At 44.6% G+C, this 27,024-nt stretch overlaps 1 protein-coding gene and 1 pseudogene across 1 annotated transcript in view; both read right to left on the reverse strand.

Annotated features, from left to right (window-relative positions):
• LOC109869946 (twinkle protein, mitochondrial-like) overlaps positions 1-7,486 on the reverse strand; it is a 43,338-nt pseudogene extending 35,852 nt beyond the window's left edge.
• Positions 4,608-27,024, reverse strand: part of LOC109870595 (semaphorin-4G-like) — a 52,484-nt gene continuing 30,067 nt past the window's right edge. The window contains exons 5-15 of the mRNA XM_020461169.2: positions 26,716-26,809; positions 26,464-26,577; positions 24,861-25,015; positions 18,521-18,696; positions 11,678-11,816; positions 11,073-11,295; positions 10,619-10,734; positions 10,365-10,519; positions 10,060-10,121; positions 7,409-9,525; positions 4,608-5,209 (exon numbers count right to left, since the gene is read on the reverse strand). Of these exons, the coding sequence (XP_020316758.1) occupies positions 8,507-9,525; positions 10,060-10,121; positions 10,365-10,519; positions 10,619-10,734; positions 11,073-11,295; positions 11,678-11,816; positions 18,521-18,696; positions 24,861-25,015; positions 26,464-26,577; positions 26,716-26,809 (2,253 nt within the window). The 3' untranslated portion in view covers positions 4,608-5,209; positions 7,409-8,506. The remainder of the gene's footprint in view (positions 5,210-7,408; positions 9,526-10,059; positions 10,122-10,364; positions 10,520-10,618; positions 10,735-11,072; positions 11,296-11,677; positions 11,817-18,520; positions 18,697-24,860; positions 25,016-26,463; positions 26,578-26,715; positions 26,810-27,024) is intronic.

Here is a 27,024-nt window from a genome sequence, read left to right on the forward strand (position 1 = left end):
CGAGTCAGGTGTCATGAATCCGGCTCAGCGCATCTGGTCTCCAGTGAGTCTCCCATGGCACCAGCCTTACGCATGGTGTCCCCGGTTCGCCAGCACAGCCCAGTGTGGGCTATTCCACCTTGCCGCACTGGCCTGGCTACGGGGAGCATTCAACCAGGTAAGGTTGGGCAGGCTCGGTGCTCGAGACCTCCTGTGCGCCTTCACGATCCGGTCTATCCGGTGCCACCTCCACGTACCAGCCCTCCGGTGGCAGCCCGCCGCACCAGGCTGTCTCTCCGTCTTCTCCCTACAGGTGCTCCCGTCTGTCCTGAGCTGCCAGAGTCTCCCGTCTGTTCTGAGCTGCCAGAGCCATCAGTCTGTCCTGACCCGCCGACCCAGACCCTCCCCTATAGGTTCAGGTTTTGCGGCAGGAGTCCGCGCCTTTGGGGGTGTACTGACACGTTCTGACCTTAGTTCCTTTGTTTTGTCTTTGTTTTTGTATGGTCAGGGCGTGAGTTGGGGTGGGCAGTCTATGGTTGTTTTTCTATGTTGTTTATTGTGTTCGGCCTAGTATGGTTCTCAATCAGAGGCAGGTGTCGTTAGTTGTCTCTGATTGAGAATCACACTTAGGTAGCCTTTTTCCACCTGGGTTTCGTGGGTGTTTATTTTCTGTCTTTGTGTGTGTCGCCAGACAGGACTGTTTAGGTTTTCGTTCGTTCACTTTATTGTTTTGTATTTCAGTGTTAATTTTGATTTATAAAAGATTACATCATGAACACTTACCACGCTGCGCATTGGTCCTCCGATCCTTCTCGCTACTCCTCCTCAGAAGAGGAGGACGAGAACCTTTACAGTACCAAACTCACTAAAAGTGGCAGTAATAAAGCCTCTCTTGAAAAAGCCAAACCTTGACCCAGAAAATATAAAAAACTATCGGCCTATATCGAATCTTCCATTCCTCTCAAAATTTTTTGAAAAGGCTGTTGGCAGCAACTCACAGCCTTCCTGAAGACAAACAATGTATACGAAATGCTTCAGTCTGGTTTTTAGACCCCATCATAGCACTGAGACTGCACTTGTGAAGGTGGTAAATAACCTTTTAATGGCATCAGACCGAGCCTCTGCATCTGTCCTCGTGCTCCTAAACCTTAGTGCTGCTTTTGATACCATAGATCACCACATTCTTTTGGAGAAATTGGAAACCCAAATTGGTGTACACGGACAAGTTCTGGCCTGGTTTAGATCTTATCTGTCGGAAAGATATCAGTTTGTCTCTGTGAATGGTTTGTCCTCTGACAAATCAACTGTACATTTCGGTGTTCCTCGAGGTTCCGTTTTAGGACCACTATTGTTTTCACTACATATTTTACCTCTTGGGGATGTCATTCGAAAACATAATGTTAACTTTCACTGCTATGCGGATGACACACAGCTGTACATTTCAATGAAACAAGGTGAAGCCCCAAAATTGCCCTCGCTAGAAGCCTGTGTTTCAGACATAAGGAAGTGGATGGCTGCAAACTTTAAACTTTTAAACTCGGACAAAACAGAGATGCTTGTTCTAGGTCCCAAGAAACAAAGAGATCTTCTGTTGAATCTGACAATTACTCTTATTGATTGTACAGTCGTCTCAAATAAAACTATGATGGACCTCGGCATTACTCTGGACCCTGATCTCTCTTTTGACGAACATATCAAGACTGTTTCAAGGACAGCTTTTTTCCATCTACGTAACATTGCAAAAATCTGAAATTTTCTGTCCAAAAATGATCAGAAAAATGAATCCATGCTTTTGTTACTTCAAGGTTAGACTACTGCAATGCTCAACTTTTCGGCTACCTGGATAAAGCACTAAATAAACCTCAGTTAGTGCTAAATACGGCTGCTAGAATCCTGACTAGAACCAAACTATTTGATCATATTACTCCAGTGCTAGCCTCCGTACACTGGCTTCCTGTCAAGGCAAGGGCTGATTTCAAGGTTTTACTGTTAACCTACAAAGCAATACATGGGCTTGCTCGTTTGGTCCTGCCGTACATACCTACACGTACGCTACGGTCACAAGACGCAGTCCTCCTAATTGTCCCTTGAATTTCTAAGCAAACAGCTGGAGGCAGGGCTTTCTCCTATAGAGCTCCATTTTTATGGAATGGTCTGCCTGCCCATGTGAGAGACGCAAACTGGGTCTCAACCTTTAAGTCTTTACTGAAGACTCATCTCTTCAGTGGGTCATATGATTGAGTGTAGTCTGGCCCAGGAGTGGGAAGGTGAACGGAAAGGCTCTGGAGCAACGAACCGCCCTTGCTGTCTCTGCCTGGCTGGTTCCCCTCTTTCCACGGGGATTCTCTGCCTCAAACCCTATTACAGGGGCTGAGTCACTGGCTTACTGGTGCTCTTTCATGCCGTACCTAAGAGGGGTGCTTCACTTGAGTGGGTTGAGTCATCTGACGTGATCTTCCTGTCTGGGTTGGCGCCCCCCCTTGGGTTGTGCCGTGACGGAGATCTTTGTGGGCTATACTCGGCCTTGTCTCAGGATGGTAAGTTGGTGGTTGAAGATATCCCTCTAGTGGTATGCTTTGGCAAAGTGGGTGTGGTTATATCCTTCCTGTTTGGCCCTGTCCGGGGATATCATCGGATGGGGCCACAGTGTCTCCTGACCCCTCCTGTCTCAGCCTCCAGTATTTATGCTGCAGTAGTTTATGTGTCGGGGGGCTAGGGTCAGTTTGTTATATCTGGAGTATATCTGGATTACTTCTCCTGTCTTATCCGGTGTCCTGTGTGAATTTAAGTATGCTCTCTCTAATTCTCTTTCTTTCTCTCTCTCGGGGGACCTGAGCCGTAGGACCATGTCTCAGGACTACCTGGCATGATGACTCCTTGTTGTCCCCAGTCCACCTGGCCGTGCTGCTGCTCCAGTTTCAACTGTTCTGCCTGCGGTTATGGAATCTTGACCTGTTCACCGGACGTGCTACCTGTCCCAGACCTATTATTTGACCATGCTTGTAATTTATGAACATTTGAACATCTTGGCTATGTTCTGTTATAATCTCCACCCGGCACAGCCAGAAGAGGACTGGTCACCCCTCATAGCCTGGTTCATCTCTAGGTTTCTTTCTAGGTTTTGGCCTTTCTAGGGAGTTTTTCCTAGCCAACGTGCTTCAACACCTGCATAGCTTGCTGTTTGGGGTTTTAGGCTGGGTTTCTGTACAGCACTTTGAAATATCAGCTGATTTACGAAGGGCTATATAAATACATTTGATTTGATTTGATCTCTTCTGGCACCAACAGTAACCAGAATAGAAAGAGTAGTGGGAGGCCCCGGTGCACAACTGAGCAAGAGGACAAGTACATTAGAGTGTCTAGTTTGAGAAATGTATGCCTCACAAGTCCTCAACTGGGAGCTTCATTAAATAATACCTGCAATACACCAGTCTCAACGCCAACAGTGAAGAGGCGACTCCCGGATGCTGGCCTTCAAGTCAGAGTTGCAAATAAAAGCCATATCTCAGACTGGCCAATAAAAATAAAAGATTAAGATTGTCAAAAGAACACAGACACTGGACAGAGGAACTCTGCCTTAGAAGGCCAACATCCCGGGGGTTTCTAATGATCAATTAACCTTTTAAAATGATCAACTTGGATTAGTTAACACAACGTGCCATTGGAACACAGGAGTGATGGTTACTGATAATTGGCCTCTGTACACCTATGTAGATATTCCATTAAAAAATTATCAGTTTCCAGCTACAATAGTTATTTACAACATTAACAATGTCTACACTGTATTTCTGATCAATTTTATGTTATTTAATGGACAAAAAAATTGCTTTTCTTTAAAAAATAAGGACATTTCTAAATGAAACTTTTGATTTAAAAAAAAATATTTCTATAGCTTATTGTTTTTTTGCTGTTAGTCAGCACCTCTACATACGCTGTATGTCGGGGTTGGTAATCTTCTCAAGTTGCGCCGTAATTGGCTCAGTGTTCTGTCACTCATGGGGGCACTACGCCAGACAAGGATCCGCTGATAGCCTGTTGTAGCAGTGGTAAGGATTCACTCTATGGTGCTGAAAAGAAAGCTCTGCTGTTGGGACAGCTTTGTGTATGCCGAAACAGTTTGTGGGCACCGTTTGTCACTGTTGTGATGCAATTAATGTATTGTTTAGTGTTGTGGCTTTGCTAGAACATTTTGAGTTTGCCCCACCAAGATTTACATGCTAAAATCGCTACTGATGGTTATACATCATCTGTGGTTGTGAGGCCTGTTGGACATACTGCCAAATTCTCTAAATCGACATTGGAGGCAGTTTATGGTAGAGAAATTAACATTAAATTATCTGGAAACAGCTCTGGTGGACATTCCTGCAGTTTGCATGCCAATTGCACATTACCTCAAATCTTGAGGTATCTGTGGCAGTGTGTTGTGTGACAAAACTGCACATTTTAGTGGCCTTTTATTGTCCCCAGCACAAGCTGCACCTGTGTTATGGTAATGCTGTTTAATCTGCTTCCTGATATGCCACACCTGTCAGGTGGATAGATTCTTGGCAAAGGAGAAATGCTCACTAACAGAGATGTAAACAAATTAATGCAAAACATTTGAGAGAAATAAGCTTTTTGTGCGTATGGAACTTTTCTGGGATTTTTTTATTTCAGCTCATGAAACATGGGACCAACACTTTACATGTTGCGCTTATTTCTGTTCAGTGTAGATTGTAAAGTATTAGTAATTTCTACATCGAGCCAGAAAACAACAAAACACATAACATGGATGTAGCACATGGATGTAACACTTTACAAGGGTGAATGTTCTTATGTACAGAGCAAATAAGTCCTCAGAAGAGGTATAGTGCAAATGCGTCTTTTAGTCATTGTTCACTCAAATGTATTCTGTAGGTGACGTAGAGTTCATGTCTAAACCTTGACTAGAACGTTGTCATGTCTGTATGATGTGAGTGCCTATGTTTGTTGAAATTAGTGTTCCACACTGTTTATGGGGACGTACACTATACTGAAGGTGTGTTTTGAGTGTAGCAGCCAGCATGTTTGCCATTTGACCATAAGTAGCAACTACAGTACAATATTCATAACCGCATCCAAGTTCACTGCCAGTGGAGATTGGACACACTGATTGTCCTTTGGTGTGTTTTGAGCAGACACTGGCTCAGATCATCAGGGTTCGTCACACACTTCATCTTCCATTCACCAGCTTCTCCATCTCCTTGTGTATCTAAAGACAGAAAAAAGATCAAAAAACAGAGACTTTAAACATAACACCTGTAATGAGAAATGACACACCCTAAAGTTTAAATGTTCAGTTTGTTCTTTCAACTTTGAATATTCATCCTCAACTACCCTCATTGTGATTGCACTTATCGATACAGCGTTATTTATTTTACACGAAGAGACACTAAGATAAGGGAAACACATTCATCAGGCTTGCTTGACCCCTGCTGTAGACAAGCTTTTATACAACATTAATATAATGGTCCTGTGACAGTTTATTTTACCCTTCCACGAGACACCTTGAGGAAACCATGTCCAATGCAACACCTGTTATAGTGCATCAATATTCTAATCAACCAATAAGAAGATTCTGCTTGGCTATTATAATGACCAATGGGGAGGTCTTTGTTATATGGGCACATCTTTGTTATAGCCCAGCACTGAAACATCTGATTCCACATAACTCATCACCAAGCCCTCGATTGGTTGAATACAGTGTTGGGCGAGAACAAAGACGTGCACACCCTGTCGGACCTCCAGGCCCAGGGAACAGGATGGAGAAACACTGCAGTAGCCCCTTTGCAAAGATAAGGTCACAGGCTCTGTTTGAAGGCCATGCTTAATTGATTGGAGGGCTATCGTGGTGGTTTGTGAACTCAGCAGGCTCCTCTAGGGGAGAGGGGAAATAAGAGAGGAAGAGGGAGGGAGAGGAAGGGTAATAATGGATGGAATGATGATCCTCTAGCGTGGAGGTGAAGGTGTAGAGGGGACAGGGAATAGAAAAGGGAGCATGTACGGATAGAGAGGGTGGGAATAAAGAGAGGGGGAGGAGGAGGAAACCTGCTGATGGTGCAAAGCATCTCCTGTCGGCCCCCCTCCCCCTCCACACGCACACAAACACACACTCCCTCCCTCTCCTACTCTATCAGCTCACTGCATCACTGACCAGGACACACAGGTCAAATGTTTCCTGTGCCGCTTGGCCGCATTCGATAAAGTCTGCAAAAAAGGACAACAAGCCTTAACTTGGTGTCTCTATGGAGTCCAGCCCAGGAGTGATGAGCGCTGCTGTTACTGTCAGCGACGTAGTGACAGATACACAAATCGGCGTGCTGCGCTGCGAGCCACAAGGGAAGCCACAGGGCAAGAGCTGATTCAACACTTCACTATGGTGAGGAGACACCTCTATTTAACACGGCCAGCCTTGATATGTTTATAAAGCACCGACTGACTGGCTGCTGGGAGATACATTTCAGTCAACTTGTTACTAAGCTGGATGCGCCTGAAATAGCAATGTATTACCTATATAGTGCAGTACTTTTGTCCAGAGCCCTAAATTGTCCCTATAGTGCACTACAAAAGTAGTGCACTCTATAGAGAAGGATGCCATTTCAGTCTCTGCCAATATTTGTTTTGGTCAGAGTGGACTCTCTCTCAAGGCAATGGAGTATATCCCTGGTTGTTGCTAACGTATGTTGTTATTGAGTTGACACTGATGTCACGTAGACATTGAGAGAGTGTTGCGGGTTAGGTAACAGTGACACAGGTCTTTTTCAGTGTGATGGCCCTATAGCTCATCTGGCTTGTGGCCACCAGCTTGGGACAACAAAGCACAAACATCAACCTGGGCTGGAATGAATATGTCTGCCGCTCTGCCCTTCATCTTTTATGGAGAGGAAAATGAAAGCTGATATTGACAGAATCTGTTTGGTGGTGGTGGTGGACTGAATTTGAAAAAAGGTTCAAATGACATAGTGTTACTGTACATGTTCATAGTAATGACATAGTGTTACTGTACATGTTCATAGTAATGACATAGTGTTACTGTACATGTTCATAGTAATGACATAGTGTTACTGTACATGTTCATAGTAATGACATAGTGTTACTATACATGTTCATAGTAATGACATAGTGTTACTGTACATGTTCATAGTAATGACATAGTGTTACTGTACATGTTCATAGTAATGACATAGTGTTACTGTACATGTTCATAGTAATGACAGTGTTACTGTACATGTTCATAGTAATGACATAGTGTTACTGTACATGTTCATAGTAATGACATAGTGTTACTGTACATGTTCATAGTAATGACATAGTGCTACTGTACATGCTCATAGTAATGACATAGTGTTACTGTACATGTTCATAGTAATTTCAACAAGACGTGCAGGGCACAGCTTTCTCTCAGTCTTACCTTTGCTTTCTTGTCTCCTGTTGGGCTCACACATTTCTGGCAATCAGGTCCCACCATCTTCATCATCATCATCATCATCATCACTCAGCTTCTCTGATCAATCTGGCGAGAGATCAGTCCTTCATGATAGTCTTCATCCTTCAATGATAGTGTTAATCCGGCCAAGCTTAGATGAAGCCTGCTGTCTATCTATAATACTGCTGTTTTATCTCTCTGACACCTCTCTGTCAGATGCTAACAACACAAAGATGCAAAAAATCATTTCAATTTGGTTTCGCTACAACCATTTCAATTGCCATTATTTCCAAAGTTGCTACTGATGGTTGCCACAGAAATATAATAGCTATTTACATGAGAACAAAAGAAAACAAAGATAAGTGTGTGTTATTGAGTTATGACTGAAATGTATTATTTGTTCAGTAGGCCTGGGTCTTTAAGAGCCATCATATAAGTACACTGTGTGGCACTAAACTACAGTAGCCATCATTGTCTAAACTCAACAGTTCCGAAGAGGGTCTATAATGTTCATACAGGCTTGAATAGTTCCTCAATCGAATCATTACCATCTTACTTCATGGTCATTGGTCATTTGACCTGGACTCTCATGTCTGTGTCCCTTGTCCCACGATGCATCACAGCGCTCTCTGTCAGTATGTCAGCTGTCTAGACCAGCACTGAACCTTATCGTAATTGACCAGCTTCCACAATAGGGTTAGGGTCTGAGGTAGGATTGTAACTAACTTGTGTATGTATCATGTATTTGCTTGGAAGTTCATCAAAGGGTCCATGCACTAGTACAGTGTGTGTCCAAAAAGGATACCATGACGATATCCATGACTGCTCCAGTTAGGGAAAGGTCAAAAAGTCCACTTTTTTACTCCAATGTTCAATAGTGAAATTATGTGGGTGGGCCACTCGTCTCGAGTCACGGGAAGTAGCACATTGGGTTTTTAGGTATGAATACTCCCACAGGTCGCTTTGGCACTGGGTAAACTAAAGCTGTATAATACAAGTTAGACCTCCCTGCCTCTTGGGGGCACTATTTTGTAGTTGGGTTAAACCAATAAACAGATCAACAGGAGGGAGCTCAAGGTGGGGCTAGACGGAGCTATCGTCTGTCTCCTGGGGGTCCGGTTGCGTGTGCTTCCTCTTCTCCAGGATGCGGTTGAGCTCTTCGGTGAACGAGTGGTAGAGGGGAGACGTGCTCCCCTCTGGGTCCGTCGTCTGCCTCAGCAGCACGTAGCTGTTGCCGTTCATCTTGCGTAGGACGCTGGGTAATGTCGCCGACATCCCGTTGGTATACTCTGACGACACGTACTCCGAGGAGGGCAGGGGTGGTGGCATTGGGAGCGGCGGAGCGGGAGGGGGCGGCGATTTCCCGGGAGATCCTTCTGCGGACACGATCTGGAGGAAGCCATCGCCCATGTCGTCCATGTTGGATACCGACAGGGAGCGGCGTCCGTGCTCGCTTTCCTGCCTGCCGTTGCAGTGGCTGGAGATGGTCTTGAGCTCCAGGTGGGAGCTCCTCTTCCTCTCGGCTGCGGCCCCCAACTCGGGGAGCCCCTGCTGGGAGTACTTGCGGCCCTGGTATGGCCCCCGGCTGCAGAAGCTGACGTAGAGCAGCACTACGGTCAGCACCAGGCACAGCCCGCCCAGCACGGCCACCAGGGAGATATACACGGCCTCCATGTGCCTGTAGGTCTGGAACTTGGGTCCAGGGGGGAGGGGAGCCAGCAGGGAGGGCAGGGGCTGCTCGGTGGGGCTGCTGGGGGGAAGGGAAGGGCTTGGTGGGGCGGTAGTAGTGGTGGTGGTTGATAAAGTGTCCGTCACGACTGTTGGCCCCACAGGGAAAGGCAGGTCAGGTTGCACCGTCACGGTGTACATCCTCACTGGTACCCACACGTCGTTTTCCACGGCGTAGCAGCGATAGTCTCCGCTCTGGTCGGGCCGGGCGCAGATGAGGAGCAGGCCGTCAGTGCCCACACGATGGCCCGAGTCGAGGCCGTAGCCCTGGAGCTGGTGGCCATCCAGGGTCCAGCGTGGAGTGGCCAGGTTGGAACGCAGATCGCAATGGAGGAGGACATCGTCCCCAGACATCACTGTACGCCTGCGGTGGACTACAGACACACACAGAGAGAGAGACAGAGAGACACAGAGAGAGAGACACAGTGAGAGAGAGAGAGACACAGCGAGAGAGAGAGAGAGAGAGAGACAGAGAGAGAGAGAGACACAGAGAGAGAGAGAGAGAGAGAGAGACACAGAGAGAGAGAGAGAGAGAGAGAGACAGAGAGAGAGAGAGAGAGAGACACAGAGAGAGAGACACAGAGAGAGACACAGAGAGAGACACAAAGAGAGAGACACAGAGAGAGACACAGAGAGAGACACAGAGAGAGACACAAAGAGAGAGAGAGAGAGAGAGAGAGAGAACAAAGTCCAATCAAGCCCCCCAACCCATTTTTTTTGTAGTTAATCTCATGTTATTTTATACCTTTTGCCATGAGGCCGAGAGAAAATTTAGCCGTTTTAAAGCTAATGTCCTGTAATTCCGGCCCCCCCAAAAAATCTTAGCTTATGACGTGTTCATATGCTACACTTGTGGGTCTCCTCGCACTGCGGGGGCTGCGCCAGTGGTGTGTGTGTTCAGTTCATACCAACTCCTGTGCTGTTGTCACAGCCTCTTTTCCCCCCTTGTATATCCTGGGTTAGATTGGACCTGAATAGGAGCCAGAAGAATGTCAGTTCTCATTTATTATTTGCAGGCATACAGAAACACAGGAGTAACTTGATTGGTAATTATAAATGTACTGTACAGTATATGGAATAACACAGAAAATAGAACTATTCTAAAGTCAACACAAAAAATATTATAGTGAGATCATTGATAGAAAAGATTGATAGCTTCTTCTAATAAAATGTGTGTGTGTGTGTGTGTGTGTGTGTGTGCGCCTGCCCTCACCTGTTTGTGCGTGAGGAAATTTTCACACACAGCGCCCCATCCCAGCCACAGAAGGGGTCCCGGGCAAACACACAGTCGAAACAGGACGTGTAGCGCTGGCAGGAGGACAAGGGGACCTGGAGCACTGCAGAGTTGGATCCAACATAGACACTTTCCTGTTGATGGATAAATGATGTTCAATACGATTTTGATAACACTGTACTCAAAGCCAAAGGTATCATGCTTTATAAGCATGTATGTGCCATGTGTAACACCTGTGCCTGGGAGATGACCATGTTGTCTATAGGCTGAGGGTTCACAAACAGCTGCAGCTCCTCTATGATGTGCATTTGACCTCCGACCTCCACAGCCCTGTGCAGCCAACCCTCATCTGCAGGGAAAAACAGACATATAATGTTCATATAACATTCATATAACCATCATAACCTTCATATAACATTCATATAACCATCATAACCTTCATATAACATTCATATAACCATCATAACCTTCATATAACATTCATATAACCATCATAACCTTCATATAACATTCATATAACCATCATAACCTTCATATAACATTCATATAACCATCATAACCTTCATATAACATTGATAACTCTCATAAAACATTTATATAACATTAATACAATAAACTGAAGTTAAATAAGTGTTCAACTATTCCTTGTGTACTATGTTTATGCATTATAAACCTAGCCAGACTCACCAGTTCCCAACAAGAGCACTGTGTAGACGTGTCGGTCCAGGGCTGCCACCCTGTGCACGACCATCTTTACGTAATTGACACTTCTCTTGAACAGTAGGGGGTGCTCTCCTATGGGGTGGACCTGGGTGGACATCAGGGGGTGCTGCCTCGCAAAGGCTAACACGTCGTCTGGGAGGTCACGGGACGAGTTGATGCCCTGGGACCTGTGCACGTCTGTCATACACTGGGCAGTGAGAGAACGACAGAGGTCGAAGAAGGAAAGAGAGCGAGAGAGCTGTCAATGCAGATCAGAAAAGAGTGAGTGAGACAGAAATAGAGACAAGGGTGCACCTCAATAGCATTGATGGCCTTCCTCTTCTCCTCTCCTTCCATACATTAGCATATAAAATAACTATAGAAAGACTGAATTAGTGAAAACCGTGTCTAAATACTGCTTTCACCAATTCAGTCTTTCTAGATGCAGGAAAGAAGACAAGGAAAGGAGGACACTGTGTAGAGAGTATTGAGATTGATCCAAAAGATAGTATGTAATGGGGGCAAGGGGAGAGAGGTAGGCATAAGGTTTTCTGTAGCAGGGAAATAGAGGGGTATTACTAGAGACTTACCGAGCCAGGCCTTGGTACTGGAACCTTCCCTGTATATTCCCTCCATTTGGAATCCTGCACCTCCATGTAAGGCCCCTCGAAGGCCCTCTGAATATCTGTGAAGGAGTACTGGCACACCGCAGATGCCTTGATATTTTTCCTGAGAGAGAAAAAAAATGCACAAAGTCAGAGATTAATAATTCAACGTTATATCAACATTGAAGCGTTTGTTCTCTTGGAAAGTAAATGCCACCTGCCACCCAGATCGAATTTCTTAAATCCACGAGCACTCACCAAGAGGGAACATTTGAATAGACTTTAGTTAGGTTGTAGTAGATCATTCACTGAAAGCTGAAAGCTGTGGTGGGTGGGGAAGGGAGTGGAAGTTTGGTTTTGGGCAACAGTAATATTTTCTTGTTTCTGTCTTGTCTACACCAGGGATATGGGGATTTGGGAGCATGTCACTGACAGGGGTAAGGTCGTCTTATCTCAGTAGCAAGCTTATGCTTTATTTGCATTCAATGTGCACTTTAGTCATGTGCTCAGGGCCGGCGCCAGAACGAATCAGTTGGATGGCCCTCTGATATCCATAGCCAGACTTCCTGTGTGCACGGGCTTGCATGTTATAGTAAAGACCATTGGCATGTGCTTCTCCACCTGCATTGCTTGCTGTTTGGGGTTTTAGGCTGGGTTTCTGTACAGCACTTTGAGATATCAGCTGATGTACGAAGGGCTATATAAATAAATTTGATTTGATTTGATTTGATTTGGCAGCTCGTGAGTTTCAAGTTTGGGGAAGCTTACAACTTGTCCTACCATTTCTACCGATCCGAGTGAAAAAAAATAATATTTTGTTTTATTATGCACATTTTTATGGAACAGATTCTTTTGAATAATAACGTTTTTGTTTCGCAAAATCATTGTCATGTGGTTAATCACGTGATACAAATCTAAAAGTTAAAGTTCAACGATGGCGAGAGCACCATACTTGATACACGGTGGTACATTGGCGACTAAAGAAATGAGTGAATATAACTCAGAGGTAGCCTATAGGCCAATGCAGGAGTAGGTCTATAACTTCCATTGTCATCTAAGTAAAAAACATAAAGGCCTAAAGCAGACAAAATAAAACAGTAGAAAATGTTGGTTCTTTCAATCACATTCCACTCTCTACTTTGTTTCTATCTATCTTGTCTTGACTTGAGCTATTGCTAGTGCAGTGCAACATTGTTTCAAATCATCAACTGGAACCAGCCGGATATATGGGATCGTCATATTTTGCCCTTTCACAACGAGGCTTGGTGATTATCGAGGCCAGGAGTGTTGGAAAGATATTTCAAATACTGAGGAACTATCATTCGCAATGGATGTAACAATGTGTGAGGTGAAGAAAAAAATACTGAGAAGCTCAGTGTATTCGCGGTGCACGTGGTTAGTTGAGACAATCAGAAATCAGACATTGCCTAATGGGCACTTTTCCTACATTCGCATGCAGCAGACCAGGTAGGCATACCTCTATCCGTGCTCAGACGGGGGCGCTCAAAATTATGACAGAGAGACCAGACATGCTCATTGCTCACAGCACTCCAAACAAAAGACAATGAAAAGATTTACAAAACTCGTAATGGTTATGAAATTAACCAAAACTTGTTTCTCACAAGTATAGAACTCCGCAAACATCCTTTCCACTCTGAGAAATGAGAACGATAAATGTACGATGTACGTGTTCGTGTTTCTTGGTTTGTTCATTTATTCATTAAATGTGTTCACTCCCTGTACGTACTTGCTTCCCGACTCTCAGCGTACATCGTTACACACAATGACACAATAAATGTGGAAGGATTAGCAGGAGATTGCTGAGCCCATTCTGGAGAGTTGAGTGCATGAAGGATTAGCAGGAGATTGCTGAGCCCATTCTGGAGAGTTGAGTGCATGAAGGATTAGCAGGAGATTGCTGAGCCCATTCTGGAGAGTTGAGTGCATGAAGGATTAGCAGGAGATTGCTGAGCCCATTCTGGAGAGTTGAGTGCATGAAGGATTAGCAGGAGATTGCTGAGCCCATTCTGGAGAGTTGAGTGCATGAAGGATTAGCAGGAGATTGCTGAGCCCATTCTGGAGAGTTGAGTGCATGAAGGATTAGCAGGAGATTGCTGAGCCCATTCTGGAGAGTTGAGTGCATGAAGGATTAGCAGGAGATTGCTGAGCCCATTCTGGAGAGTTGAGTGCATGAAGGATTAGCAGGAGATTGCTGAGCCCATTCTGGAGAGTTGAGTGCATGAAGGATTAGCAGGAGATTGCTGAGCCCATTCTGGAGAGTTGAGTGCATGAAGGATTAGCAGGAGATTGCTGAGCCCATTCTGGAGAGTTGAGTGCATGGATTTGTTAATTGTTTTATTTAACTAGGCAAGTCAGTTAAGAACAAATTCTTATTTACAATGCCGGACTACGCTTCGCCACACATCCCTCTTCTTCTTGTTGCAATATTTTAAATTATACTCAAGACACATCGTCTTCACACATATTTGAGACTTTTCACTGACAGACGCAACTCAATCAGCTAGACATATTGCCACGTGCGCTGCCCAAATAGTGCGATTCCCAAATAGGCATAGGCCTACACATTTGTGATTTCAAACAATCCACGGGGGGGGGGGGGGGGGGGGGACTATATAAATTGTGTCACGCTCTCTGAAGCATTTCAAATGTTTTTATTTAGACAGGAGTAATTATATAATTTTGGCAAAACATCAATTTAGTTTAGGGGAAACCAGCATCCTAACAGTGCACCCGCCAACTTTTCTTTCCAATTTGCAAGAGGCTGAAACCAGATATCTGTATATAATGACGAGATCCTCATGTCTCCGCCTTAACAAATGGGAGACGCGGGAAGGTTTAAGGTCTACATATTATGCCCATAGAAACGCATTGGACAGATTTTGGCGAGAGTGAGCCCTCTCTCTTCGCCTCTTCCTCTCTGCTGAAATATAGAGTCTGGCTGTTACGGCTTTCTTCTATATCCTCCTCTGACGAAGAGGTAGAACAAGGATCGGACCAAAATGCGGCGTGTTGATTGAGATTCATGTTTAATCAAAACAAAGAAACACGAACTTACAAAAACACTACAAAACAAGAAACGAAACCGAAACAGCCTATCTAGTGCAAACTAACAGAGAGTACAATTCAGACACTAAGGACAATCACCCACCACAAACTCAAAGAATATGGCTGCCTAAATATGGTTCCCAATCAGAGACAACGATAAGCACCTGCCTCTGATTGAGAACCACTCCAGACAGCCATAGACTTTGCTAGATAACCCACTAAGCAACAATCCCAATACCACCACCAAAACCCCAAGACAAACACACCACAATTACAAAAAAAACCATGCCACACCCTGGCCTGACCAAATACAAAAAGATAAACACAAAATACTTTGACCAGGGCGTGACACTGGCTTACTCACTCAAGTCACACACATGGTGACAGGTTTAACTCACAAAGGTGCACTTTCGTATGTCACAAATTGGGGAGGGGGGGGGGGGCAAGACAGTATAAGATCCAGTGAGGGAGAGAGAGGGAGAGAGAGAGTCCCAATACAAAGGAGAAGAGAGCCAGTGAGCGTGAGAATGCTATTTTTTGCTGTTTTTACCCTCCATCTGATTCTTAGTCCCGTTATGACAGTTGGATGCAGCATGACTCTGCATATCATATCACCTTTGTGAGACTTTAATATTCACATGGAAAAGTCCTCAAACCCACTCAAAAAAGGCTTTCAGAGCCGTCATCGACTCAGTGGGTTTTGTCCAACATGTCTCCGGACCTACTCACTGCCACAGTCATACTCTGGACCTAGTTTTGTCCCATGGAATGAATGTTGTGGATCTTAATGTTTTTCCTCATAAACCTGAACTATCGGACCACCATTTTTTACGTTTTTAATCGCAACAAATAATCTGTTCAGACCCCAACCAAGGATCATCAAAAGTTGTGCTATAAATTCTCAGCACAAAGATTCCTTGATGCCTTTCCAGACTCCCTCTGCCTACCCAAGGATGTCAGAGGACAAAAATCAGTTAACCACCTAACTGAGGAACTGTATTTAACTTTGCGCAAAACCCTAGATGCAGTCGCACCCCTAAAAACAAAAACAAATTGTCATAAGAAACTAGGTCCCTGGTATACAGAAAATACCCGAGCTCTGAAGCAAGCTTCCAAAAAATTGGAATGGAAATGGCGCCACACCAAACTGGAAGTCTTCCAACGAGCTTGGAAAGACAGTACCGTGCAATTTCGAAGAGCCCTCACTGCTGCTCGATCATCCTATTTCTCCAACTTCATTGAGGAAAATAAGAACAATCCAACATTTATTTTTTTATACTGTCGCAAACTAACTAAAAAGCAGCATTCCCCAAGAGAGGATGGCTTTCACTTCAGCAGTAATAAATTCATGAACTTCTTTGAGTAAAAGATCATGACCATTAGAAACCAAAATTACGGACTGCGTATTCCTCCAAAGCTCAGTTGTCCTGAGTCTGCACAACTCTGCAAGGACCTAGGATCAAGGGAGACACTCAAGTGTTTTAGTACTATATCTCTTGACACAATGATGAAAATAATCATGGCCTCTAAACCTTCAAGCTGCATACTGGACCCTATTCCAACTAAACTACTGGAAGAGCTGCTTCCTGTGCTTGGCCCTCCCTATGTTGAACATAATAAATGGCTCTCTATCCACCGGATGTGTACCAAACTCACTAAAAGTGGCAGTAATAAAGCCTCTCTTGAAAAAGCCAAACCTTGACCCAGAAAATATGAAAAAACTATCGGCCTATATCGAATCTCCCATTGCTCTCAAAAATGTTTTTTTCCAACTGTTGCGCAACAACTCACTGCCTTCCTGAAGACAAACAATGTATACGAAATGCTTCAGTCTGGTTTTAGACCCCATCATAGCACTGAGACTGGAAACCCAAATTGGTCTACACGGACAAGTTCTGGCCTGGTTTAGATCTTATCTGTCGGAAAGATATCAGTTTCTCTGTGGATGGTTTGTCCTCTGACAAATCAACTGTAAATTTCAGTGTTCCTCAAGGCTCAGTTTTGGGACCACTATTAATTTCACTATATATTTTACCTCTTGGGGTTGTCATTCGAAAGCATAATGTTAACTTTCACTGCTATGCGGATGACACACAGCTGTACATTTCAATGAAACATGGTGAAGCCCCAAAATTGCACTCGATGGAAGCCTGTGTTTCAGACATAAGGAAGTGGATGGCTGCAAACCTTCTACTTTTAAACTCGGACAAAACAGAGATGCTTGTTCTAGATCCCAAGAAACAAATAGATCTTCTGTTCTTCTGAATCTGACAATTACTCTTATTGATTGTACAGTCGTCTCAAATAAAAACTCTGAAGGACCTCGGTGTTACTCTGGACACTGATCTCTGTTTTTATGAACATATCAAGACTGTTTCAAGGACAGCTTTTTTCCATCTACGTAACATTGCAATAATCAGAAATTTTCTGTCAAAAAATTATGCAGAAAAATGAATCCATGCTTTTGTTACTTCTAGGTTAGACTACTGCAATGCTCTACTATCCGGCTACCCGGAAAAAGCACTAAATAAACTTCAGTTAGTGCCAAAAACGGCTGCTAGAATCCTGACTAGAACCAAACAATTTGATCATATTACTCCAGTGCTAGCCTCCCTATGCTGGCTTCCTGTTAAGGCAAGGGCTGATTTAAAGGTTTTACTGCTAACCTACAAAGCATTACATGGGCTTGCTCCTACCTATCTTTCCAATTTGGTCCTGCCGTACATACCTACACATATGCTACGGTCACAAGACGCAGGCCTCCTAATTGTCCCTAAAATTTCTAAGCCAACAGCTGGAGGCAGGGCTTTCTCCTATAGAGCTCCATTTTTATGGAATGGTCTGCCAACCCATGTGAGAGACGGAGACTCGGTCTCAAACTTATTTTTTGAAGACCCATCTCTTCAGTAGATCCTTATGTAGTAATTTATGTGTCAGGGGGTTAGTGTCAGTCTTATATCTGAAGTATTTCTCCTGTCTTATCCGGTGTCCTGTGTGAATTTAAGTATGCTCTCTCTAATTCTCTCTTTCGGAGGACCTGAGCCCTAGGACCATGCCTCAGGACTACCTGGCATGATGAATCCTTGCTGTCACCAGTCCACCTGGCCGTGCTGCTGCTCCAGTTTCAACTATTCTTCCTGCGGCTATGGAACCCTGACCTGTTCACCGGACGTGCTACCTGTCCCAGACCTGCTGTTTTCAACTCTCTAGAGACAGCAGGAGCAGTAGAGGTGCTGACCTGTTGCACCCTCGACAACCACTGTGATTATTATTATTTGACCATGCTGGTAATTTATGAACATTTGAACATCTTGACCATGTTCTGTTATAATCTCCACCCGGCACAGCCAGAAGAGGACTGGCCACCCCTCATAGCCTGGTTCCTCTCTAGGTTTCTTCCTAGGTTTTGGCCTTTCTAGGGAGTTTTTCCTATCCACCGTGCTTCTACACCTGCATTGCTTGTTTGGGGTTTTAGGCTCGGTTTCTATACAGCACTTTGAGATATCAGCTGATGTAAGAAGGGCTATATAAATACATTTGATATCAGCACAAAACACAAACACCACTGCTGCCAGCTACTCTATACCATTGCTTGTCCTTCCCATTCATACGCCCCTACTGCAGCCTCTCAAAAAATACTATCTACTTACACTAGTCAACAGACAACAAATCTCTGCATACTCAGTTGTGAGTGTTTGACCATACAACAGTATCAAGCCAGTAGCAGTATGGTAAACAACTCGCATTAGTCCATCCTCTTACCATTCCAGGCCAAAGATCCCGTAGAAGACGGTGCTGTGTATGTCTCGGCCCTCCAGTACGAAGACACTACGCAGCACATTGAGGTGGAGCTCGTAGTCAGGAACGGAGCACACCAGCCTGGCCTTCAGGAAGGACGTCCACTTCCTCTGCAAGGTCCTCTGGCCCCCCCAGTCACCCTGGAGGGAGGAGAGCGAGGTTAGAGATAAACAGGTCATCAGAGTCACACAAACACACATCAACACAGGTTTTCTCATGGTCATACATACCTATACCACGCACTCATACGTTATACACAGAGACAGGTGCACACACACACACTAACACAACCCCACTACACAATAGAAGCATTACCAAGTACCACTGAATGAGAGTGTTTGGTTCTGGCTCAAAGTGTGCCTACTTGAGCATATTTACTCTAATTGCATTTCGGGCAGCAGCAACAACAGCATAGGAGGCGCTCGGAGGCGATGGCATTGAGAAAAAGCCTGAATAGACAGATTGTGCCCCTCATTTAGAGCAGAGACTTCTCGTCTCTTTGTTTGTTGGGGTTTTAATAGATCACCACTGGGCACACATTGTGTGATTCAATGTTGTTTCTACTTCATTTCAATGAAATGTGCCCAGTGGGTTGCTCTTCATTTCTGTTTTACATAAAAACATATTTCTACCCAGCCTCAGTACTTTATCCTTCAGAAAATACAGTAGTCACAGTAAACAAAGCAAATTAAACAAACACAAAACAGCACACGTTACTCATACAGTACCAGTCCAAAGTTCTAGAACACTTACTCATTCAAGACCTTTTCTTTATTTTTACTATTTTCTACATTGTAGAATAATAGTGAAGACATCAAAACTATGAAATAACACATGTGGAATCATGTAGTAACCAAAAAAAGTGTTCAACAAATCAAAATATATTTCAGTTTTGAGATCCTTCAAAGTAGCCACCCTTTGCCTTGATGATAGCTTTGCACACTCTTGGCACTCTCTCAACCAGCTTCATGAGGTAGTCACCTGGAATTAATTTCAATTAACAGGTGTGCCTTGTTTAAAGTTCATTTGTGGAAATTCTTTCAGCTAGGGCCGATAGCTTTTTGGGCTGCTAGCCAAGTAGGCCTGTCTCAAGCATGGACGCCACATCTGGCAACTGGATGGCTGTGCGGTAGACAGTACACCGTAGATGCTGGTTGCCGATGGAAAGGAAGTTGGGGATTTGCTGAGAAGCAGACAGACCTGTGGCACGCCTCCAGTTGTGGTCTGGCTAGCGACTAATGTGAACTCTGTGTCTGCAGATCTGTCGCCGCCACAACTGTCATCATCATGGGCGACTGCCACTGTGCCATTGGGGTGAATTGAGCCCACCCCCATATTTAAATCTGCATGGGCTGCTGTGGCACAGTTAGGGCTGGATCCATCACGTTCTACCCCCCACCATCGCCACTACCACAGAGCAGACATGTCCCCATTTCCAGAAAGCTGAATTTTTGTATATAGGGGTACTGCAAGCATGAAACAATGGAGCTACAGTTACACCAGGCACAGCCTAAGAGAGAGGAGGAGGAGTGAAAAAAACAGCCTTCTGTATCTCCAGGAGTGGTTTCTGGGCATGTTGATCTCCAATGAAATGAGGTGGTGAGAGAGGGAGTGGGAGGAAGAGAGGGGGAGAGGAGAGAAAATGACAGACAGAGAGAGAGAGAGAGAGAGAGAGAGAGAGAGAGAGAGAGAGAGAGAGAAAGCGAAAGAGAAAGGGGGTGGGATGGAGAGAGAGAGAGAAAGGGGGAGAGAAAGAAAGACTGCCATTGGAGCGGGCTTGGGTGGGCTTCTACTCTGCCTGGCAACAGTGGCACACCAAGGAACCCCTCAGAAAGCAGCCAAGATGGCTGGTCTGAGGCACTGCATCACAGTGCTAGCTGTGCCACTAGAGAACCTGGTTCGAGTCCAGGCTCTGGCGCAGCCGGCAGCGACCGGGAGACCCATGGGGTGGCTCACAATTGGCCGAGCATCATCCGGGTTAGGGGAGGGTTTGGCCGGCAAAGATGTTCCTGTCCCATCGCGCACTAGCGACTTCTGTGGTGGGCCGGGAGCAATGCACGCTGACAGGGTCGCCAGGTGTAAGGTGTGTCTGGCTTCCGGGTTAAGCAGGCGTGGTGTCAATAAGCAATGCGGCTTAGCTGGGTTGTGTTACTGAGATGACTCACCACAAAATCACCGCAAGCCTCTGCATTTGTCCAGCCCTGAATAGGAACCCAGTTATCACTCAACTAAACAGAGTGCATACCAATAGTGTTGGGTCTGTGACATCCACTTGTATTGATCATATATTGTCCTCCCCAACCCTCTCTTCACACTGCTGCTACTCTCTGTTTATTAACCCTCTCTTCACACTGCTGCTACTCTCTGTTTATTAACCCTCTCTTCACACTGCTGCTACTCTCTGTTTATTAACCCTCTCTTCACACTGCTGCTACTCTCTGTTTATTAACCCTCTCTTCACACTGCTGCTACTCTCTGTTTATTAACCCTCTCTTCACACTGCTGCTACTCTCTGTTTATTAACCCTCTCTTCACACTGCTGCTACTCTCTGTTTATTAACCCTCTCTTCACACTGCTGCTACTCTCTGTTTATTAACCCTCTCTTCACACTGCTGCTACTCTCTGTTTATTAACCCTCTCTTCACACTGCTGCTACTCTCTGTTTATTAACCCTCTCTTCACACTGCTGCTACTCTCTGTTTATTAACCCTCTCTTCACACTGCTGCTACTCTCTGTTTATTAACCCTCTCTTCACACTGCTGCTACTCTCTGTTTATTAACCCTCTCTTCACACTGCTGCTACTCTCTGTTTATTAACCCTCTCTTCACACTGCTGCTACTCTCTGTTTATTAACCCTCTCTTCACACTGCTGCTACTCTCTGTTTATTAACCCTCTCTTCACACTGCTGCTACTCTCTGTTTATTAACCCTCTCTTCACACTGCTGCTACTCTCTGTTTATTAACCCTCTCTTCACACTGCTGCTACTCTCTGTTTATTAACCCTCTCTTCACACTGCTGCTACTCTCTGTTTATTAACCCTCTCTTCACACTGCTGCTACTCTCTGTTATTAACCCTCTCTTCACACTGCTGCTACTCTCTGTTTATTAACCCTCTCTTCACACTGCTGCTACTCTCTGTTTATTAACCCTCTCTTCACACTGCTGCTACTCTCTGTTTATTAACCCTCTCTTCACACTGCTGCTACTCTCTGTTTATTAACCCTCTCTTCACACTGCTGCTACTCTCTGTTTATTAACCCTCTCTTCACACTGCTGCTACTCTCTGTTTATTAACCCTCTCTTCACACTGCTGCTACTCTCTGTTTATTAACCCTCTCTTCACACTGCTGCTACTCTCTGTTTATTAACCCTCTCTTCACACTGCTGCTACTCTCTGTTTATTAACCCTCTCTTCACACTGCTGCTACTCTCTGTTTATTAACCCTCTCTTCACACTGCTGCTACTCTCTGTTTATTAACCCTCTCTTCACACTGCTGCTACTCTCTGTTTATTAACCCTCTCTTCACACTGCTGCTACTCTCTGTTTATTAACCCTCTCTTCACACTGCTGCTACTCTCTGTTTATTAACCCTCTCTTCACACTGCTGCTACTCTCTGTTTATTAACCCCTCTCTTCACACTGCTGCTACTCTCTGTTTATTGACCCTCTCTTCACACTGCTGCTACTCTCTGTTTATTAACCCTCTCTTCACACTGCTGCTACTCTCTGTTTATTGACCCTCTCTTCACACTGCTGCTACTCTCTGTTTATTAACCCTCTCTTCACACTGCTGCTACTCTCTGTTTATTAACCCTCTCTTCACACTGCTGCTACTCTCTGTTTATTAACCCTCTCTTCACACTGCTGCTACTCTCTGTTTATTAACCCTCTCTTCACACTGCTGCTACTCTCTGTTTATTAACCCTCTCTTCACACTGCTGCTACTCTCTGTTTATTAACCCTCTCTTCACACTGCTGCTACTCTCTGTTTATTGACCCTCTCTTCACACTGCTGCTACTCTCTGTTTATTAACCCTCTCTTCACACTGCTGCTACTCTCTGTTTATTGACCCTCTCTTCACACTGCTGCTACTCTCTGTTTATTAACCCTCTCTTCACACTGCTGCTACTCTCTGTTTATTAACCCTCTCTTCACACTGCTGCTACTCTCTGTTTATTAACCCTCTCTTCACACTGCTGCTACTCTCTGTTTATTAACCCTCTCTTCACACTGCTGCTACTCTCTGTTTATTAACCCTCTCTTCACACTGCTGCTACTCTCTGTTTATTAACCCTCTCTTCACACTGCTGCTACTCTCTGTTTATTAACCCTCTCTTCACACTGCTGCTACTCTCTGTTTATTAACCCTCTCTTCACACTGCTGCTACTCTCTGTTTATTAACCCTCTCTTCACACTGCTGCTACTCTCTGTTTATTAACCCTCTCTTCACACTGCTGCTACTCTCTGTTTATTAACCCTCTCTTCACACTGCTGCTACTCTCTGTTTATTAACCCTCTCTTCACACTGCTGCTACTCTCTGTTTATTAACCCTCTCTTCACACTGCTGCTACTCTCTGTTTATTAACCCTCTCTTCACACTGCTGCTACTCTCTGTTTATTAACCCTCTCTTCACACTGCTGCTACTCTCTGTTTATTAACCCTCTCTTCACACTGCTGCTACTCTCTGTTTATTAACCCTCTCTTCACACTGCTGCTACTCTCTGTTTATTAACCCTCTCTTCACACTGCTGCTACTCTCTGTTTATTAACCCTCTCTTCACACTGCTGCTACTCTCTGTTTATTGTATAGTCACTTTATTTATATATCTATTTCTTTATTTAACATTTATTTAAATAGGCAAGTCAGTTTTAAAGAACAAATTATTATTTACAATGATAGCCTACCGGGGAACTGCCTTGTTCAGGTTAACTGCCTTTTTCAGGTTAACTTCCTTGTTCAGGTTAACTGCCTTGTTCAGGTTAACTGCCTTGTTCAGGTTAACTGCCTTGTTCAGGTTAACTGCCTTGTTCAGGTTAACTGCCTTGTTCAGGTTAACTTCCTTGTTCAGGTTAACTGCCTTGTTCAGGTTAACTGCCTTGTTCAGGTTAACTGCCTTGTTCAGGTTAACTGCCTTGTTCAGGTTAACTGCCTTGTTCAGGTTAACTGCCTTGTTCAGGTTAACTGCCTTGTTCAGGCACAGAACGACCGATTTTCAAACAAGAGGAGGAACATAATTCCGCAGTCCATTAACCAGTTGTTGTGTGTAAGTCTGTGTGTGTGCTGAGGAGTTGACGCTCTCTGATGACTTCCAGGCTTTTGGGAGGGAGGGTGTACAATGAGCCTGTCATAGCGAATGTAAGCAATGTCCCCACGCATTCTGGCAGTTTTAATGGATGGGATAAGTTCTTTCCTCTTCTGGCGCACAGCTTCAGGATAGTCCTCATTGAGGAAGATGTACATTCCTCTCAAGTTCTTGGCTCTTTACAGAACAGCTACCTTGTCCTTGAACCTTAGGAACTTGAACACTATCGGCCTGTGCCTGTCACCTGGGCCAGAGGTGGGGTCTACAGGTGGGGTCTACAGTCCCATCGAGCTGACCCTGGGAGAACTGAACACTATTCTTCAGGTCCTAGAACTCTCTGGTCAGATCGTCCATTCTTTTATTAGTTGACTCCACCAGTATTTGGACACACCTGAAGCTATTTTCTTGTTGTTGTGACAACAGCTTGTAGAACTATTTTTGTTAATTTAAAAGATCCTTCACCTGTGATAGAGAGACACCACTGTCCTCAATGGTATTCCCAATGGCTTTGGTCTTTGTCATGGTTGCGATGTAGGCTAACGCTGGTACTCCACGCAGTTCCAGACAGCACAGCTTGCAGAGCCGTTGGAAACAGCAACAAACAGCTGGGATTTAAACAGCCACAAGCCACGTGAATATCCGCGGTCCCAGCCACAAGAGCTATCCGCGTCGCGGGCTGTGTTCAAACTGTCAAGGAAAGCTGGCTAGCTGGATATGCTTCACCAAGCAGCAATTCTTCAGACCTTAGGGTTTGGTTTGGCAGTACGTGTGTAATTGGTTCTTCAAGCTTCTGAGATTGAGGTGAATCCCACATGTGAGATCTCACTCATAATATCAGAGAACCTGGGTTACGCAAGTAATCTTGAGGTTCCTTGTGTTTGATACCGTTACATTCATTCCATTGCAGCCATTGAGCCATTTCTCCACTTTCCCCCTCCATTGAGTTGGGCAACCCCTAATGCCATAACACATGTCCCCCTTCAGGCCTACCTTGCAGATGCGGGCCACCCGTGCCACCCTGGTCTGGCTGGGGTAGGCCATCTGCTCCTGGCTCCTCTCTGTGAAGAAGAAGTAGATCTTGTCGTCGTCGCCCACTGAGCTGTTGACACTCTCCTTCAGCAGCGCCGAGCCCACAAAGTCAGCCTCTGCTCACACAATGACAAAAACAGATCATCACACTGTGTACATTCTGTCCAACTCCTGGCAAAGCACATACTATGGAGAGATTCATGTTATTGTCATCATCATACCATGCCACCTACTGATACAGAGATAATGTAGGTGGAAAGCAAGGATAACCACAGTATATGAATTAGAGTATGCTAAGGTGAAGGCAGAGCTTGTATTATGAAGGAATTACTATTAAATGCCCTATGTTTTCGGCTAGTACTTAGTACCACACTTGGGATCAAATAATTAGATTTGATCATATTTACTGCATTTTAATGACTTTCATATACATTTAAAAACAATTACTTGGACAACGTTTATTTGAAAATACAAGTAGTTCAATATTTCCGGAATGTATTTGGAAATTGGAATGTATTGTCATGTATTTACAACTAACTACCGGTATTTGAAGTAATGTATTTTCAAATACTAATACTTTACCCATTGAAGACCCCACCCAGTTTGACTTGCATGTTTAGGTCAGCCCAAGGGGACCCCGAAAAATAGAAATAGTTGATTTGGCAAATTTGAAAATACTCAAATACACAGAAAATAAGTATTTCAAATACAAATATTTAAATATGCATGTATTTGAACCTAGGTCTGCTTAGTACCATATAGTTGTAGTATAATGAATCAGAATTACAGATTACATTGGTATTCCAAAATTGCATAGCTGTACGGATCAAACAGGACCACAGTGTCCGGTTCAGGGGCGTAGGCATGGGTGGGTCTGGGTGGACACAGGCCCACCCACTGGGGAGCCAGGCCCACCCAATCAGATTGAGCAAAAACAAAAAAAAGAATACATTATTATTACAAAAATGCTTCTCCACACATCAATGAATTTCTGGCTATGCCCCTGGTCCGGTCTGGAGCGTGAAGTTAAGAGCTCTGTTGGTCAGCTACTGCGTAGCAACCTAGTGGTGCCAAAAACCCTGGTCTGCCCTAGAAAGCCTATATAAATTACAATCGCCCGGACGTTTTGGGCTCCCCAAGGTGAATTAAGTTCATTACAAATTGAGACATTTAAATAGTGATCCATTCTGACTACAACATTTGTCGTCACGCACGACAAATGTCGTCACACACAAATCACACAGACCAATCACGGGCCAGCAGGCTATGAGAAGGCTCCATAGACATTAAGGTTAACTCTATCAGGCAGGATGAAAATGACTATATCGACCTTGATCTTTTGCTAGTTATGGCCACTTTCACCATGATCCTTAGATAGTTTTTGGTGCCATTCAGCCCCATTCAGCAATACGGCACGTTTCAAATTCAAATACTTCTGCCGATCAGGAGAAATACGTGGATGACGTCAGCACTGTCACTATCTACTGGTTTTAATGTCTATGGGAACAAACCACAAAATGAAACCAATGTCTATAAGATAACGGATGGGTCAGCCTCTCTTTACCCAGCAGCCATCTGGTGGGGGCCTCCTCTGTCCTCAGAGTGGGGAAGGGGAAGTTCCGACGGACATCCGGAGAGCTGCGGAACTCATACTGGGAGGCTGAGAACATCTCACCGTCTGCAATCAGGACCAGAGAGATGGAGGGATCAAAGAGAGAGAACACAGAACAGGGGATAGATGAGTGTCTCTCAGTTCATTCTGAGTGGTGGGTTAGGGCAAAATAGTGCAGCCCAGGGGGTAGATTAGGGTTCTTACCCACAAGGAGGCCGGTGTAGCCCTTGGCTGGGTCATAGGGACACCTGTCCCTGCCCTCTTCGAAGCCAGAGGAGAAACTGAAGCGTTCCACATCCTGATAGAAAAGAGAAGAGAGAGGATCAATAACTACAGTAGAGGAATATAAATCAAACCATCACCAAAGCAGGTAACCCAGCATGCTAATGGGGCACTTCAGTATGAATCATAATAACCATAAAACCTAGCGGTCAAATACGGAAATGGTTCCAATCGATTTTACACCCTTAATTTAGGATTTTAGAAACACTTAAAATAATCAAATCAAAGTGT

Source organism: Oncorhynchus kisutch, linkage group LG25 (genome assembly GCF_002021735.2).
Source record: "Oncorhynchus kisutch isolate 150728-3 linkage group LG25, Okis_V2, whole genome shotgun sequence".
In the NCBI taxonomy this organism is placed as follows: domain Eukaryota; kingdom Metazoa; phylum Chordata; class Actinopteri; order Salmoniformes; family Salmonidae; genus Oncorhynchus; species Oncorhynchus kisutch.